The sequence below is a fragment of the Anomaloglossus baeobatrachus genome, chromosome 7 (genome assembly GCF_048569485.1).
Source record: "Anomaloglossus baeobatrachus isolate aAnoBae1 chromosome 7, aAnoBae1.hap1, whole genome shotgun sequence".
In the NCBI taxonomy this organism is placed as follows: Eukaryota; Metazoa; Chordata; class Amphibia; order Anura; family Aromobatidae; genus Anomaloglossus; species Anomaloglossus baeobatrachus.
This window is the reverse complement of record NC_134359.1, coordinates 195972855-195991886: the sequence shown is the minus strand read 5'-3', so window position 1 is coordinate 195991886 and position 19032 is coordinate 195972855. Positions and strand designations below refer to the sequence as shown.

The window sequence follows — 19032 nt, the reverse complement described above, 5'->3', positions numbered from 1 at the left end:
GGGCGGAATGAAAGAAGTGACACCAGAGGTTGCAGTTTCAGATGTTTACTCACTGTGTCCTTTAACACGGCAGCTGTCCGGTTGCTCACGGAATGCTGGGATCCACTGTCCAGTGCCTCCGCCGATCCCAGGTAATTCTTAGGGTTAATACCGGTACACCATTTTTATGTCTCTTTCCTTGGCTTGTTTCACAGCCTTGACTTTGATAGATAAACTTGTCTTGGCCTCTACCATAGAATCTGGTCAAGGGGGCTTGCCTGACTGGAATCTTGCCCTCTTCCCACGGGATCTACGGCAGGTTGTGGCCCTGGGCGCTTGCAACCACCCTGGGCCTTCGGTGTCACTTTATGAGGAAATGTCTTTCTTCCCTCTGTCTGGGGACCGTCCCCGAATGCAGCCAGATCCCTCCACCCAATCTTCCTGTGGAGCAGGCCACGAGCAAATATGCCCTTCCATGGCCCTGGGATCCTCTCTTCTCTGTCTGTGGTGTCACCTGGGCCTAGCTGGGCCCCAGGATCTCCACCAGGAAACTTCTCTCTCTGTCACTTTCTCTTCACTCTCCTGAGGTCACTACCTCCCACTTCTTCTCCCTCTCACTGACTACACTGAACTTCAACTTCCCGTTTCTACACTCACCTTCTAGTTGGCTCCTCCCACTTTCCTTGTTGCTAGGCCCCCACCCCATGGGAGGAGAGATGGGTCTTACGGCCCCCCTGACTACAGCATGGGGGTAGCTGCCACATCTCTGGTCCCTGTATGTGCCTAACAATGAGTGTTTGTGCAGATTTGCCTGTGAACCGGTATGTGCCCTTGTCCTTACCTAGGATGGGACATCACACCTCTGGCTGAGGTGCAATATCTCTGTGGCGACGGAAGCCTCAGGGGTGCCACAGAAGCGTCTCTACTGTCTCTATTTGACTCAAAGCCACAGTGTTAGGACTCGACATGGAGATCAAGGACTTTCGAGGAGATCCTTCATGGTGCTTTCGTTTTATGAAAAGGCGTAATCTCTCCATCCGCACCAGAACTACTGTCTGCCAGCAACTGCCAAAGGATTATGAAGAGAAGCTGGCCATTTTCCGCACCTGCTGCATAACCAAGATAAATGAAAAGAATATCCAGCCAGAACACATCATATAGATGGATGTGGTCCCCCTCACTATCGATATCCCCATAAATCATACTGTTGAGTAAACAGGGACCAGTATGGTATCTATACATACCACAGGAAACGAGAAGTCATCTTTCACTGTAGTTCTCGCATGTCAGGCTAATGGCCAGAAACTACCACCCATTGTCATTTTCAAGAGAAAGACTTTGCCAAAAGAAAGGTTTCCTGCTGGTGTCATCGTCAAGGCTAACCCAAAGGGCTGGATGGACAAGGAGAAGATGATTGAGTGGCTGAGGGAGGTCTACGTCAAGAGACCAGATGGCTTTTTTCACAAATCCCCATCCCTATTGGTTTGTGACTCCATGCGCGCCCATGTGACCGATAACGTCAAAGCCCAAGTGAAGAAAACTAATTCACAGCTTGCCGTAATTGCGGGTGGATTAACCAAAGAGCTCCAGCGGCTAGATATCGGCGTCAACAGGTTAGTTTAAAGTTAAATTGCGAGCTGCGTGGGAGCATTGGATGACAGAAGGTGACCACACATTTGCCAACACAGGGAGGCAACACCGGGCAAGTTATGCCACTATATGCCAGTGGATCGTGGATGCCTGTAACAAGGTATCAGTCTCCAGTGTCATCTGAGCTTTCAGGAAGGCTGGAATCATCACTGAAGAGCTAAGCAGCAGCAACGAGACCGACTTGGATAATGATGAGGGGAACCCGAGCATGCTTGATATAGAAATCGCCCAACTGTTAAACTCCGACACTGAATATGAAGGATTTGATGGATTTGTGGAGGAGGAATGAACTGAAAATGTAAATGTATTTATTTGCAGTTACAACTGAACAAGTTGAGAGTTATTGTGAAAGAGTTGAATAAAGTTTGACCTAGGGTCTGAGCTTTGTTTCATTTAATGCGCTGCACCTTATAATCTGGTGCGCCTTATATATGAACCTAGGCGCCTTAATAGGCGCTCATTGATAATGCACCTTGTAATCTGGTGCGCCTTATGGTCCGCAAAATACGGTAATAGTTTTCCCTACCCACTGTAGGGTGTCTTCACAAGAGGCAGCGGATCAGAGTAGTTTTCCTAAGATGCCGCGTGTGAATCATCTTCCTAATCCCAAAATCGTTAGACAATGCTGGGTGAGTGTTCCCTATCTCGATGGCCCTTTCCAAATATCCTTTCCCTATACCTTGTGGCAGGGTGAATGGCAAGGAATCAATTTAGGTGCAGCCCAGCAGGGCCTGAGTGCTAGAAGGTGTAGCGCCGGCTCCCCTAGCACACCGGCGCTTCTCTGCATTTTTGAAGTGTCCCTACTCTGCACTCTACTTGACCCATGGATGCCCACATGTGTGTTGGCTATAATGTACCGCCGGCTCCCCTAGTATGCTTGCACCCCTCTGTGTCTTTGTGCAGTGGCCCTGCACCCTCCTCTTACCTTTATTTCCATCCACGTGTAGTGCGGTCCCCATCTCGCCCCCCATGTGGATGCCCATGTGTTCATGGTCTTCAACTCCTGCCTAGGCCCCAGGCCCTGCACATGTTGTGTGGGGGTTCCTGGCCTCCAGCCTAGGGGGGTGCGCATTCAGCATGCTTCCTGTCTTTTTATTAGGAAGCATGTGCACCTTGCTAAGATGTCCCCAGCCTATGGCTGGGAAGTATCTGGTATAAAAGTTCCTCTTCCCTGATGGGCTTCGCCAAGCAACTGCTTTAGGTTACTAAACCTACCTGTGTGCTGGCCCTGCCTTGTTGCTCTGGTCTGCCCGTATCCAGCAATAGTCCTGACTGCTAATGGTTCTGGCATGCTGATGTCTACCCTAGACCTGTCCTGTCTGTGTGTTCCTGTGGTACCAATTTCTGTGTTCTGTTCCTGTGAATAAAATCCTGTTTGTGTTTTGAACGTGAAGTCCGGAGTGCCTACTGTTCCTTCACTACACACTTGCGGTCCAATCCCACTGTGCCTGCATGACTTTGCTGCAGTCCAATCCCGCCTGAGCCTGCGCCACCTAGCTGCGGTCCAGTCCCATCTTTGCCTACACCACTTAGCTGCGGTCCATGCTCGCCTGTGCCTGCACTGCTGCGGTCTGTCCTCACCTGTGCCTGCACTGCCCTGCTGCGGTCCGGGCGCGCCTGTGTCTGCACCGCCCTGCTGTGGTCCGTGCCCACTTGTTCCTGCACCGCCCTGCTGTGGTCCATGCCCACCTGCGCCTGCATCGCCCTGCTGCGGTCCATACCCGCCTGTGTTTGCACTGCCCTGCTGCGGTTTGTGCCCGACTGTGTTGCTGCTGCTCAAGTGCTGGAGTCTGCTACTGTTGTAATATGATGTTAATGTGCCGCCCCCGTGCCAGCAGCCGAGCTGCTTCCGCGGTGGCTCGAGGGTCTCCGGACCCGGGGGTCATGCAGCCACTCAAATGAAGGGGGGGTATTTACAGGGGATGTATTAGAGTTTGTGACGCCACCCGTGGTATGTGGTAATTAGGAGTACCACCGCTGCAGTTGGGAGTACTTGGGGATGATGGAATGGGGCAGCCAGGTGTTGTGACCCTCCATGGGTAGGGGGGATACCCCGGGACTCGGTGATTGCGGGGCAGTGCCATTAGATGCAAAGGGGTCACTTGCGTACTCAGTCCATTAAGCTAACACCGACAACTGGATAAACCAAAGTTCTGGATACCGCTGCCGCTGAGGGGAGCTTAGTTCAGGTCCCGTCCCCAATGGTGCTGCTTGGTGATCCGTGACCTGCCTCCTGGCACTAAGTTTACTTCTCTGTTGGTCCCGGTAGTATGAAACCTGCTGGGTCCCGCTCCCCACTATGGCTAAGTGTGGGAGCTTGCTCTCAGGGTTCACGCTTGGGATTTTCTGGACCATTTTGAGTGGAAAGTCCTATCCCCCTCGTTGTGCTAGTACCCCGATTTTGGAGCAGGTGGAGAGCGGATCTTGAAGGCTCCGTTCTCGTCGGGTGAATTGTCAGGTTGCCTGAAGCAACTCCCCGACTTAGGGTCCACGTACCTCGTCGTGCACTGGTCCCAGCCCGGTGATGGTGCAAGGCCGCCGGCTGTCCTCCTCAACAGTTCCGTGCCCCTTGCCACGATCCCCTGCGATCGGGGGTCCAGTTCCTCTAGGCCCTGACCACTGTCTGCCATCTAGATTGCTTCCCAGGAGCCCTGCTCCTTAACCTCCTCTCACTCTCACTTCTCAAGTTCAACTCTCTCCTTCTTGACACCCCTGTCCTCCCTTCTCCAACCCTCCCAGGTGGGCGACTCTATTCCACTCAAGCCGTCCACTGGTGTGTTTGGTGGGTGTGGTGCAGGGTGTATCTAGGATTTGATTAGCTGATATAGGCAACACCATATAGTTAGGGACCCATAACCAAGAAGGAGGTGGATACTGCACGGGAGGACAGGTTGTGCAATACCCTGTGACGACCTGATAGTCCACGGGCGTCACATTAATATGAGTCTGGTATCTTGTCCGTAGACCGGCGTATCCTTGGATCTGGCGTATTCAGTTAACTGCGTATTCAGGGTCTGGCGTATCCAGTTATCAACCTGTCCCGAGACTCCAGCCTTGTCGATGTGTTCTGTAGCTGAAGCCCTGCTGCGGTCTGTGCTGATTTGCCTGTGCCACCCTGTTGCGGTCTGTGCCTGATGTCCAGTGTCTGATGACCTCTGCTCGATGTCTGGAGCCTTACCTGATGTCTGGTGTCTGATGACCTCTGTTTGATGTCTGTAGCCTTACCTGATGTCCGGTGTCTAATGACCTCTGCTCAATCTCATGAGCCTATCTTGATGTCCGGTGTCTAATGACCTCTGCCTGATGTCTGGAGCCTTGCCTGATTATCCCCAGTGTCTATTGTCCTGTCCGTCTTCGTGGCCAGGACCAGCCAGTATCCCTGATCTATCCTGCATCCCGGGACCAGCCAGTATCCCTGATCCATCTTGCCTGAGTTCCTAGTCCATTTCTGTGTCCCGGGACCAGCCTGTTCCTGAACTGTACTGTGTTCTCGTGCTAGTCCTGTCTGACCTCACCTGTCCCTCTGTCCTGCGGTCACCAAGCCATGGCTCATCTGCCACAGTCCCTGGATGCCGCCCTTCCCTTGTCTCTGTGGGTCCGGGTTCCCCCTGTGGTCCAGTGGGTCCACCTCAACCTTGGGATGCACCCACCATCCCCGCGCTCGCCATCTCATTCTTGGCGGTGAGCGTCGTAACAGAAGGGTGCCACAGGGGATCCAGAAGTGACTGGACGAGCGGGAAATTAAAAAAAAAAAACAGAAAGGGCTCCTCCTGTTACTAGAAAGAGGAAGAAAGAGGATCAATTCATTAATTGATGGATGTGCTGTTTTAGCCATGAAACTGTATCCAAGGAATATGTTACCCACATGATTATGTTCTCTCTGTAATTCAATTCACTGGAATTATCATTAAAAAAACTCGTATGTAGAGATGAATTCCTCTCTTTTTTTCTGTTTTAGATCCACTAGCTTTGTCAAAGCTGAATCCTGGACTTCATGACAAGCTGGAACTAACAGGCGGTGAGCCGGACTATACATTACATCTCACCTAAAGACTACTTATGGTGGATCTGGTGGCAGGAAGAGGGCTTCTCCCACGGACACTTCAGCTGACAAAATGGCTAGCCCAGACAATGTATTAATGCATTCATTGCATTTATTTCTATAAAATAGTGCAGACAAAATGTCAAAATGCATGTGTGAACTGAGCCTTATTACTCATGCTTCCAGTTCTGATGTTTGCCCTATTAAATGTACCCACAATCAGTTTCCTAGGGCAAAAATCCTAAGGAATCTCCATTTACTTTATTGCTCATTGTGTTATGTACCGTATATTGCTCATTTTATAGCTTCATAGTTTTGAAGGTTAAAGGTAGAGATAAATTCATCCAGTTCAACCTATAGCTTAACATGGTGACCTAGAAGAAGGCAAACATCTCATAAGGCAGATGCGACTTGCCTCAAATTAGGGGAAAAATTGCTTTCTCACTCCACATGCGGCAATCAGACTAGATCCCTGGATCAACACTCCATCACAGAATGCAATGCCCATAATCTGTAATATTATATTTTGAGAATTCCAAAATCTCACTGCTCTTACAGTAAAGAATAATCATCTGTGTAGAATCTATTTTATGCATGGCCAGTGCAAAATTCAGAATTTGATATTTAAAAGGGAACCTGTAAGCAGAAATTTCGGCCAAAACCTAAAAGATTCCCCCTCTGCAGCTCTTGGGCTGCATTCTAGAAAGGTCCCTGTTACCCTGTTATTATTGTGCCCCATGTGAGACCAAAATAAAGACTTTATAAAGTGGTACCTTTTTGTATTCAGATTCTATAAATGTGACACGGGGGCGGGCTCTCTGGCGTCCGTTATTCTGCCTCCTGGTCCTGTATGCCGCCCCCATCGCTCCTTTCCATAGCTGATGCACTGCCCACTGCTCCAGCCATCCCCGTGCATGCCCAGTGCCAGTCTCACGGGACTGAGCAGTGTGACCGCTGGTGACGTGTGCGCAGGCAAGTGATTACGGGCGGGGCTGTGATTGTTATCAGCAAGTACCCGCCCATAATCTCGTGAGCGCGCAAACCTCACCAGCGGTCACACTGTGCTCAGGGTAATGCTAGACTGTATGGGCTGCTTCCAGGGATGACGTCCCTTTTGTCACGTGATAGGGGCGTGTTCAAAATACTATCACGTGACAAAAGGGACGTCATCCCTGGAAGCAGCCCATACAGTCTAGCACTACCCTGAGCACAGTGTGACCGCTGGTGAGGTTTGCGCGCTCACGAGATTATGGGCGGGTACTTGCTGATAACAATCACAGCCCCGCCCATAATCACTTGCCTGCGCACACGTCACCAGCGGTCACACTGCTCAGTCCCATGAGACTGGCACTGGGCATGCGCGGGGATGGCTGGAGCAGTGGGCGGTGCATCAGCTATGGAAAGGAGCAATGGGGGCGGCATACAGGACCAGGAGGCAGAATAACGGACGCCAGAGAGCCCGCCCCCGTGTCACAATTACAGTATCTGAATACAAAAAGGTACCACTTTATAAACTCTTTATTTTGGTCTCACATGGGGCACAATAATAACAGGGACCTTTCTAGAATGCAGCCCAGGAGCTGCAGAGGGGGAGTCTTTTAGGTTTTGGGCAAAATTTCTGCTGACAGGTTCCCTTTAAGGAGAAGCAATAACATTTTTATACAAAAGCAAAGCAATATTTCTTTCTTTCATCAGAATTTTTATTTCTAAACAGTACATTTATAGTTTTGTTCAAAATTGTTCATGGCAATGCTTGTAAACATCTGTCATCGGGGAAGCAGCATGGCAGAAAGACTGGCTCAAGTATTAAAACTTCATTTCCAGTTGCTGAGTTACTACATTTCCAGATGGGTTTTGTGTGAAGTCCTAGAAAATACATTGAGTTTGTATATTTTTTTTTAAATGATTGTATTTAAAAACTGAGTCCCCATTGGTCGGTATACAACCCTCGAGTAAAAAAATGCTGAAAAATTTTAATCTTGTAAAAAGAAAGTTACAATTGAAGCGATGCAGGTAGAAATCAGAGGGCAAAAAAAAGCTGCTGGATCACGTTCTGCTCTTAATGCTTATATGATTTTCAAATCTTTCATTGCTGATTCCAGGCTCTAAAAAAGGAAAGCAGAAAATATAATTGTTATACAGACAATTATAGGTCATTGGGGTTCAATTCTAAAAATGTGTCAGATTAGTTACTTAGCCTTTTAAAAAAAATGACCTGACAGGAAGATTCTCCAAATCAGTCTGATTCCAGCTCAACCGGACAAGAACGTTATAAAAACAATGAATAAACGTGTTGTCATTCTCGGAAACGTAGCTTTTTTCCCCTTCGATGGAGCTGGATGAGGACTCGTTTTTTTTTGCGTTCTGAGTTGATATTTTTCTTGATACCATTTTGGACTCCATATGACCTTTTCATTGCTTTTTTTTGTATTTATGGTGGCTTAATTCTTGTTTTTTTTGCTTTTTATTTTCTCTTTTTGGCATTTAACATACAATTTACATAATTTTATATTTTCATGCATCAGACTTTTTGGGATCATGACAATTCCGAATATGTTATTTTTTTTCTATTCTTTAGTTTTGTATTTGTAAAAATGCGGTTATTCATACGTATGTATTATTAAAGAAAATGACGGTATTTTTTAGTTCCTTTATTGGATTTGAACCTCTGATTGCTTATATATACCATAATATCAAATATTGCAGCATATTGTGAAATTGCTGTTCTGTGAAGCTCAGCCTGTATGTAGCTGAGCTCCTCACAAAGACTAACATTACAGTTATAGGGGGCCTTCACCAGCCACCATCGTAACCCATCGCTCCCCCATGTTGGCCTATGGGAGTCAGTGCACTGGCAATAGTGTAATTTTATATGCCACTGTCAATGGTTAACTGTGGTGTTTAAATAGTTAAATTGAATCGACTAGATATAGCGGCATTCTGCAGCCTGTGCATATACTGTGATATATAGAGGCTGTAGAAGCAAAATGGTGACAATTTTTTTTTATTAGGGAATGTGCCCACGTAGCAGATGTGTGTGCAGATTTTCTGTGCTCAAAACTGCATGTTTTGGCAGGAAAAAATGCAGCAGAAAAAAATGCTAATTTTTTATTGCGTTTTTGTTGGGTTTTTTTAAGCATTTTTTCTGGCATTTTTCCATTTGTTTTGTTAGTCATGGCGATCGTGGGGGTTCAGGCACTGTATTCCCACTATCGCCACCAGGTTGCCGGCTGATGTTACAGCCGGCACCCGACTCTTAGTGCCCACGTGGCTCCCGGTAATTTAACCCCCTGAATGCCGCAATCAATGCGATCGCAGCCTTCAGGAGGCAGAGACAGGAATCGCTTACTTCTCCCTGGCGATCAAGGTCCTTGTAATGTGATCACAGGGACCAGATTGCTGCAATGGCAACCCTGGGTTGTCACCATGACAACCCCAGGTTACTGAGCTATGGAGAGCCTCACACACCATGCCGGATGCATGGTGTGTGAGGCAAAGTGACAGATATAATCCACTGCAGTGATCAAGCACGAGCACTGCAGTGGATTATATCCGCAGAAAAAAACGCTGAAAGAATTAACATGCTGCAGATTTCTTCTGCACCAAAATCTGCAAGGAAGAAATCTGTAACATGTGCACAGCAAGTCAGGATTTTGGGATGTGTTTTACCTTGTAGTATTGATTGAAATCTGCAAGGACAAAATGCTGAAAAAAATGCAGCGTGTTTCCCACAGCTTTAAATACTTTAACAAATATATGTTTTGCTAAAGAATACATGCACTTATGTAAAAAAAAATGCCCCGAAGTTGTCCATATCCTTTTAGTTGTGTATACACTTATAGGAAATAGGACGCGTATGACGGCGTGTGAATGTGGAGTGCGGCTTACCTTTATGTCCCAGATACACATGCCTCCATCCATCCCAGTGGTGCAGAACCTGCTACATTTCATCTTCCCTCCATCCAGCACAGAGATTTGACTGTAAAGAACAGAAGTGTTATATTCTGTGTATTCCAGATTATACCTGAGTTCTTGTCTGTGGAAATTTCTAAGCAGCAAAATTTAGCCGTTTGCTGCACTCATTATACTGTATCTGCTCAATGGGAGGTGAAGTGACAGATGATAGATAGTGGACTATATCCTGTGCTATTTCAAAATGTCAGCAAGATTGTTTCCAGTCTCTGAAGGCCGCAAACACAGAAGATTAAATGGATATTCCCATCTCCAAAATCCTATCCCAATATGTAGTAGGTGTAGTAATAATAATAGCAAATACAGTTAGGTCCAGAAATATTTGGACAGTGACACAATTTTCGCGAGTTGGGCTCTGCATGCCACCACATTGGATTTGAAATGAAACCTCTACAACAGAATTCAAGTGCAGATTGTAACGTTTAATTTGAAGGTTTGAACAAAAATATCTGATAGAAATTGTAGGAATTGTACACATTTCTTTACAAACACTCCACATTTTAGGAGGTCAAAAGTAATTGGACAAATAAACCAAACCCAAACAAAATATTTTTATTTTCAATATTTTGTTGCGAATCCTTTGGAGGCAATCACTGCCTTAAGTCTGGAACCCATGGACATCACCAAACGCTGGGTTTCCTCCTTCTTAATGCTTTGCCAGGCCTTTACAGCCGCAGCCTTCAGGTCTTGCTTGTTTGTGGGTCTTTCTGTCTTAAGTCTGGATTTGAGCAAGTGAAATGCATGCTCAATTGGGTTAAGATCTGGTGATTGACTTGGCCATTGCAGAATGTTCCACTTTTTTGCACTCATGAACTCCTGGGTAGCTTTGGCTGTATGCTTGGGGTCATTGTCCATCTGTACTATGAAGCGCCGTCCGATCAACTTTGCGGCATTTGGCTGAATCTGGGCTGAAAGTATATCCCGGTGCACTTCAGAATTCATCCGGCTACTCTTGTCTGCTGTTATGTCATCAATAAACACAAGTGACCCAGTGCCATTGAAAGCCATGCATGCCCATGCCATCACGTTGCCTCCACCATGTTTTACAGAGGATGTGGTGTGCCTTGGATCATGTGCCGTTCCCTTTCTTCTCCAAACTTTTTTCTTCCCATCATTCTGGTACAGCTTGATCTTGGTCTCATCTGTCCATAGAGTACTTTTCAAGAACTGAGCTGGCTTAATGAGGTGTTTTTCAGCAAATTTAACTCTGGCCTGTCTATTTTTGGAATTGATGAATGGTTTGCATCTAGATGTGAACCCTTTGTATTTACTTTCATGGAGTCTTCTCTTTACTGTTGACTTAGAGACAGATACACCTACTTCACTGAGAGTGTTCTGGACTTCAGTTGATGTTGTGAACGGGTTCTTCTTCACCAAAGAAAGTATGCGGCGATCATCCACCACTGTTGTCATCCATGGACGCCCAGGCCTTTTTGAGTTCCCAAGCTCACCAGTCAATTCCTTTTTTCTCAGAATGTACCCGACTGTTGATTTTGCTACTCCAAGCATGTCTGCTATCTCTCTGATGGATTTTTTCTTTTTTTTCACCCTCAGGATGTTCTGCTTCACCTCAATTGAGAGTTCCTTAGACCGCATGTTGTCTGGTCACAGCAACAGCTTCCAAATGCAAAACCACACACCTGTAATCAACCCCAGACCTTTTAACTACTTCATTGATTACAGGTTAACGAGGGAGACGCCTTCAGATTTAATTGCAGCCCATAGAGTCCCCTGTCCAATTACTTTTGGTCCCTTGAAAAAGAGGAGGCTATGCATTACAGAGCTATGATTCCTAAACCCTTTCTCCGATTTGGATGTGAAAACTCTCATATTGCAGCTGGGAGTGTGCACTTTCAGCCCATATTATATATATAATTGTATTTCTGAGCATGTTTTTGTAAACAGCTAAAATAACAAAACTTGTGTCACTGTCCAAATATTTCTGGACCTAACTGTACCTCCAATTAGAAATGTAGTATAGGTCTTCTGATTCACTGTCGCTTACCTCATGTGCAGGGCATTGTAGGACCTTAGGTATCCATAGTTATAACCACGAGCAACTATCTAAGGGTACGGTTCCACTTGTGCAGAGCTTCCGATGCGAGAGCATCAGAAGCAATATGCTAATGACCCTCTGCTGCGAGTGTGAGCCGAGGGTCATGTGACTGTGATCCGATCTTGTGATCGGATCACAGCTGCGGAAAAGAGGGAGGGAACACTTTTTCCCCATCTCATCCACTGCCTATCTCTGCATACATCGCACTGTAGTCGGATGATATGCTCCCATACACTTGCATGGGGGTGCATGAGCAGAGACTTGTTGCGTTGCCAGCATGCTGCGATTTATTTCTCAAGCCGATATGGCATGAGAACGCAATCGCAAATGGACACTGCCTTATAGTTTTGCACTGGGGCAAGTGCAGTCCAATGTTTTATCGGATTGCAATAGTCCTGCAAAATGCAAGTGGAACCAAGGCCTAACTGTGACTATATGCGCAGATGTTACCATGGATACCTAAGGTGCTGCAATGCTCTGCACATGAGGTAAGCGACATAGTGAATCACGGACACAATACTACATTTCTAATTTGAGATATTTGATAATAATAATAATAATATTATTATTATTATTATTACACTTACTACATATTGGGATAGGATTTTGGAGATGGAAATACCCCTCCAAAGCCGTCCAAGTCCACAGATTTTGGCAGTTTCATATTAAATGTTCATTCTATTTGTTCTCTTGGGATATCAGCTGCTAGCAGAGGGGTTTAGAAGTTGTCTACTTTCCTTACCCCATTGAAAACACATGAAAACTCAGAAGGTCTTAAGGGTCTTACATGTGTGTGGAGGGAGTCATCAGAGATTGCTGCCTGCTGAACAAGCGTTCATGTGGGAGTCGGGAGGCAAAGCTGTCAGCCAAAAGCGGGAGTCTAAAGTGTGTGGGCACCGAGACAGTGAAGATGGGTTCCAGATATGGCTTACCTGATGCTGTTCTTGTGTAAGGAATCCAGGGCGCCGCTGTTGGTATCAGAGCTGGCCTTCTTGTCCAGATTCTGAAATCTTTCTCTTGCAGTCATCCCTCTTTGTGAACTCTGCTTAGGAACATCCAGTTTTCCTCCAAAGCTCAGGGTCCCCTGGGCTTCATTATATGTGTACAGGATGGGATAGCAGTCATGACCCTGAAATGACATATAATAGTATTAATATTCTACCAGACACCAGAAATCTAGTGACCATACAAATGTTTAATGTGTGTTACTGGAAATGTATCTATTGTTTTTACACTTAGAGACCACAACGAGCCATGCCTTGACCCCTTAGGAACTGGGTGTTTTTTTCTTTTTTTTTCTCCCTTTCTTCCAAGATCCATAACGTTTTTTTCGACAAAGCCATATGAGAGCTTGTCTTTTAGAATTTATTAATTTCGCCTATCTTGTACACATGGATTTAAAAATGTTAGTTTTTATTTGCAACATTCAGCTATTTAGAGTTGGGTGTCATATACAGACAGGGTTTTTTTTGTTAATTAGTCCTTCAAAGGGAACCTGTGAGCTCTTGATCACCAATGGAATACTATAGTGTTGTATGGTATTCTAACACATGATCACCTATGAGGCCCAGCAAGAGCCGGTTTTAGACAAAGTGGGGCCCTAAATGCTCACATATTGCTCCATCACACTCAACCATTTAGGCTGCATTTACATGAGCGGAGTTCAGACTTGTAAATGAGCGCAATCCACAGTATTCAAGGCCTGGCTTCTGAGATTGGAGTTGGCCTTCTTACAGGCACCCCTTTCTGGGTTTTCATAGTCCATGTGCTTTCATAACTGTTTTTAATTGGATGTCAGTTTTTGCTTTACGGAAATAAAATATTTATATCCTTTGGTAATCCTATTTTTTTGGGCATACTTTCTCCTTTCTTTTATTCAACAATATTGAAGTACTTCGGTGCTTGTTTCCTTTACACAGGATTAGGAAGAATGATGGGCACAGAACAATCACTATTATTAATCTGTCTGCATTTAGTGACATGTTATTAGCAGCACATCTGCAGTTTGTACCAGGCGATGTGCTGCGAGAAAAATGATTTAGTTCAAACAATCCAATCACCCGATGAATGAGCAGCATTTCACTCATTCATTGGATGTTTACACATAGGAATAGGGATTAGCAAACCCAAATGGTAAACCCTCAACTGTCTGCTTTACCATGGCTGGTTATCAAAAATAGAGAGGATCCCATGGTGTTTTTTTAAATAATTTTTAAAAATGGCATGGGTTCCCCCCTATTTTTCATAAGCAGCCAAGGTAAAGTGTCGCGGGCGGGGAGGAGGGTGTCAGCACACCGCGCTCACCCCTTCTGCTCGGGTCCGGCAGCTGCTCCTGGTGGCTCGAGCTGTGGGCCGGATCCCGGGGTTTCTCGAGCGACACTCCTCGCCCGTGAGTGAAAGGGGGTGTTTGTTGGGTGTGGGGGATTGTTATAGTTCGTGACGCCACCCACGGTTGTGGTGATTGCACCACCGCTGCTCAGTGTGGGGGTCCCGGGGATGGTGATGCGGAGCAGCCAGGTGTTGTGTTGCCCCTCCGTGGGTAGGGGATGGTGATCCCGGGGCCCGGTGATGAGATGTAAAGTGTAGGGCCTGGAGGGCGCAGGGACGCGGGGGCAGCGCTGTGCCTTGCGGCACTGTGGTACTCACTCAGCCTGACACACGGACACAGTTTGTACGGTAAACCAACGGCTGGTAGGACGGTCCCACAGACGGCTGCACCTGCACTCCCGGTAGGTGACGGTGATGTCCCTCTTCCTTGCACCTGTGTTGACTGATGGTAGCGGTGGATTCCCTCCGGTTACCCGCTCCCCGACTGCAATCTGGGCCGGAGGAGCTCTACACTTTGCCCGCAGGCGCTGGCCCTGAGAAACTGGTGCCGTGGCGGTGGCGGTGTCTCTCCAATACGGGTTGGGCTGTTGCCTTCAATCGGGACTTGGTTGTTGGGGGATCTGCGTCCCCGTCACTGACGGATTTGGCAAATCTGGCGACTCCTAGCCTTTCCGGGGTCCGAGAGGCCCCTGCCCTGGTGCTGACTGTCCTTCGGAACACTGCTCCAGACCACCGGGCACACAGCCAACGGGGTCCTTCCAGGAACTTCCAAACGGTCCCCCTCCAGACAGTCACCACCGTTGCTGACCTTGCTGTTCTGGCCCTCACAAAGCTGGACCCTTCAGGCTGTCTTTCTCTTCTGTCACTTTACTTGCTTTTCTCCTTTTTCCACTTCTCTACTTTCACTCTCACTTTGCTGTTTACTTTTGCCCTGTCTAGACTACTCCTCCACTCCTTCCACTTCCTCCTCCTGGACTCATCTTCACTCTTGCCCTGCCTGGGCTACTCTCCCTCTTAGCTCCTCACTCCTGCTCCTCCCTGAGCTATCTGCCTGGTTACTTCCTGCCTCCAGAGCTGTGAGCTCCTTGGTGGGCGGAGCCAACCGCCTGGCCCACCCCCTGGTGTGCATCATCAGACTCCTGGAGGAAGGCAACAAGGATTTGTGGTTAGCTGTGATGTGCCTACCTGGAGTGTGGGGTGTAGTGGTGTGTGACCTGTGTCCCCTGGCTTGCCCAGGGCGACACATTCCCCCTTAGCAAAATGCAGACCGTCCGCGGGCTGCCGTCCTACACCGGTTTTATTTTTCTGAAAAAGGGGTAACAGGGTTAAGCAAACATAAATACATTTTTAATCAAAAACTCTTCACAAGACGGGAGGCACATTTACTTAAACATTGCAACGGTATACGGTCACGGTTTCCGCTCTCTCCCACCCAAGCAACCTGGCCCTGATGCTGCCCCTAAAACCCAGGCAGCACCCCTTGACCCACAGTCCAGCACAAGTTACCCGAGCGGGATCTGTCCTTCCCCTCCAGAGGGTGGCCACCGGTTCCTTTGGTGGCTGGGCCGTGGCCTGCTCTGCTCAGGGCCCTCCATCCAACCTGCCTCTCCGGAGACGGTATTGCGGAAACGGTAACGGTACCCAACATATTTACAAGCCACTTAACGTTTGTGGTGCCCTGCAAGTTCACGGGCTTGTCCATGGATAGTTCCCATGCCAATAAACTTAAACGGTCCCCACGGGGACAACGGTGCCAGCTCCAGCCGGTTCAATCACAAAAGCAAATCAGGTTAAACTTCGGGCATTTTCATTTTCCTTATCATTCTTTTGCAAACTTTCAAACAACAACAACTTCAGTGGTGGTCCCAACAGGGACGGTGCAACGGGCATCCGCTGCCTTTTGCGGCTTAACAGTCCATTCTCACTCGTGGGGCTCTAGTGCCACCTTCACACGGTGCACCGCTCTGGACCCCAATGGTAGCTCGCTGCAGGCGATCTTCTTCCATATTCATGCGGGCATGCACATCCGCTCTACACCCCTCTCGGGCATCGATCTCCCTGCGCAGCTGCTGTTGCCGCTGCTCCCAGCCGGGAGTACTTTCTGTTTGCTCCGGTTCAGCATGTGCGGGGGACGGACCCAGCCAGAGTCCCTCCGTGTCGGCTACGACCGGCACCTTCAGTAATGAGGGACCCCGCTGTGACATGGCCTCCTCTGCCTCCTGGCAGCTGCATCCCCGCCGTGCCTCCGGTGCATCTTTGCTGACGGGCTGAGCCTTTGGCTTCTTCCATAGAAGCGGTTCAGGGTGGTCATGAACTTCTGCTGCAGGTCGGTCCGCCGGGGCGGATTGGCAGGGTACCGCTACCGGTGGTGGTGGAAGCGGGCCTAGTGGCGGGGCAGCAGCAGCTAATGCGGGTAGCGGGAGAGGCAGCAGGGTGAACGGGTGTAGGCCGGGCCCCTCAGCCGCAGCGGCCGATCCCTCGGGAATACAGGGACGTGGGTCTCTTACCCATTCCTCCAAATCTTCCTCCACCTCGCATCTCCGCACAGCAGCCACCACTTCCACCATGTCGGCCTCCCACTCCTCCAGGAGGAGCTGCACGCGGACCTGCAGACGGCTGCTTAGCTGGGCGGTCCGGACTTCCACCCACGCCGCCATGCCGGGCGCGGGGACCACGGTGTTGTTGGTCGGACTCAGCATCTTTAGCAGCGGCCTCTTCCAGGAACCAGTAAATGGCCGCAGGGTCCTGGCGTCCCTGCTTCCACAGCCGCGCTCACATGCGGCCAGCCGCCATCGCGTCCCCCTTAGCTCTTTCCGGCCCCTCCTCTCTCGGGGCGGAGTTTTGGCCTTCACGCTTCTACTGCTCGAGAAGACGCTCGAGCGGGAACTTTTGGCGCCAAAGATGGCGGCTTCTGAAATTTTTCTGCCGGATGCCTCCGGCGGTAACAAGGCGCACCTCTACCTGACGGCAGAGCGGAAAGATCCTGTTCGTGACGCCAAGTTGTCGCGGGCGGGGAGGAGGGTGTCAGCACACCGCGCTCACCCCTTCTGCTCGGGTCCGGCAGCTGCTCCTGGTGGCTTGAGCTGTGGGCCGGATCCCGGGGTTTCTCGAGCGACACTCCTCGCCCGTGAGTGAAAGGGGGTGTTTGTTGGGTGTGGGGGATTGTTATAGTTCGTGACGCCACCCACGGTTGTGGTGATTGCACCACCGCTGCTCAGTGTGGGGGTCCCGGGGATGGTGATGCGGAGCAGCCAGGTGTTGTGTTGCCCCTCCGTGGGTAGGGGTTGGTGATCCCGGGGCCCGGTGATGAGATGTAAAGTGTAGGGCCTGGAGGGCGCAGGGACGCGGGGGCAGCGCTGTGCCTTGCGGCACTGTGGTACTCACTCAGCCTGACACACGGACACAGTTTGTACGGTAAACCAACGGCTGGTAGGACGGTCCCACAGACGGCTGCACCTGCACTCCCGGTAGGTGACGGTGATGTCCCTCTTCCTTGCACCTGTGTTGACTGATGGTAGCGGTGGATTCCCTCCGGTTACCCACTCCCCGACTGCAATCTGGGCCGGAGGAGCTCTACACTTTGCCCGCAGGCGCTGGCCCTGAGAAACTGGTGCCGTGGCGGTGGCGGTGTCTCTCCAATACGGGTTGGGCTGTTGCCTTCAATCGGGACTTGGTTGTTGGGGGATCTGCGTCCCCGTCACTGACGGATTTGGCAAATCTGGCGACTCCTAGCCTTGCCGGGGTCCGAGAGGCCCCTGCCCTGGTGCTGACTGTCCTTCGGAACACTGCTCCAGACCACCGGGCACACAGCCAACGGGGTCCTTCCAGGAACTTCCAAACGGTCCCCCTCCAGACAGTCACCGCCGTTGCTGACCTTGCTGTTCTGGCCCTCACAAAGCTGGACCCTTCAGGCTGTCTTTCTCTTCTGTCACTTTACTTGCTTTTCTCCTTTTTCCACTTCTCTACTTTCACTCTCACTTTGCTGTTTACTTTTGCCCTGTCTAGACTACTCCTCCACTCCTTCCACTTCCTCCTCCTGGACTCATCTTCACTCTTGCCCTGCCTGGGCTACTCTCCCTCTTAGCTCCTCACTCCTGCTCCTCCCTGAGCTATCTGCCTGGTTACTTCCTGCCTCCAGAGCTGTGAGCTCCTTGGTGGGCGGAGCCAACCGCCTGGCCCACCCCCTGGTGTGCATCATCAGACTCCTGGAGGAAGGCAACAAGGATTTGTGGTTAGCTGTGATGTGCCTACCTGGAGTGTGGGGTGTAGTGGTGTGTGACCTGTGTCCCCTGGCTTGCCCAGGGCGACACAAAAGCAGACAGCGGGGGACTGGTATTATCAGGTGGGGAAGGACCATTGTTATTTGGTCCTTCTCAGCCTAAAAATAGTAGCCCGCAGCTGCCCCAGAAGTGGCACAGCGATTAGATGTGCCAATTCTGGCACTTTGCCTGGCTCTTCCTGATTGCCTTGGTGCAGAGACAATCAGGGTTATACCTTTTGGGTTGATGTCCGCTGCAAATGAACAGCTGACATCAAGCCCAGGGGTTACTAATAGAGAGGTGTGGCGCCCCTGAGGCTTCCGTTGCCACAGAGATATTGCACCTCAGCCAGAGGTGTGATGTCCCATCCTGGGTAAGAATGAGGTCATATGCCAATCTACAGACTAAACTTGCACACACCAATTGGTAGGCATACACTGGGTCAGGGATAGTGGCAGCAACCCCCATAGATGTATTCATGGGGCCGTAAGTCCCATTTCTGGTCCCAATAGTGTGGGTGGGGCCTGGTCAGTGGGTGTGTGGGAGGAGTCAGAAAGTGTGAGTAGATAAGGGAACCAGGAAGTTCCAGTTCAGTCAGTCTGTCAGGAGGAGCAGAGGGAGGAGGAGAGGGAGATAGTTACCTCAGGAAACTAAAAGGAGAAAAGAAAGTGACAGAAGGAAGTTCCTGGTGGAGATCCTGGGGTCTAGTTAGGCCCAGGTGACACCTAAAGAGAGAAAGGATCCCA

General features: G+C 49.3%; 1 protein-coding gene across 1 annotated transcript in view; it reads right to left on the bottom strand.

The window, feature by feature from the left end:
- Nucleotides 1–7349: 7349 nt before the first annotated feature.
- Nucleotides 7350–19032, bottom strand: part of ARPC1B (actin related protein 2/3 complex subunit 1B) — a 73255-nt gene continuing 61572 nt past the window's right edge. The window contains exons 8-10 of the mRNA XM_075319061.1: nt 12632–12828; nt 9560–9650; nt 7350–7776 (exon numbers count right to left, since the gene is read on the bottom strand). Coding sequence (XP_075175176.1) covers nt 7738–7776; nt 9560–9650; nt 12632–12828 — 327 coding nt within the window. The 3' untranslated portion in view covers nt 7350–7737. The remainder of the gene's footprint in view (nt 7777–9559; nt 9651–12631; nt 12829–19032) is intronic.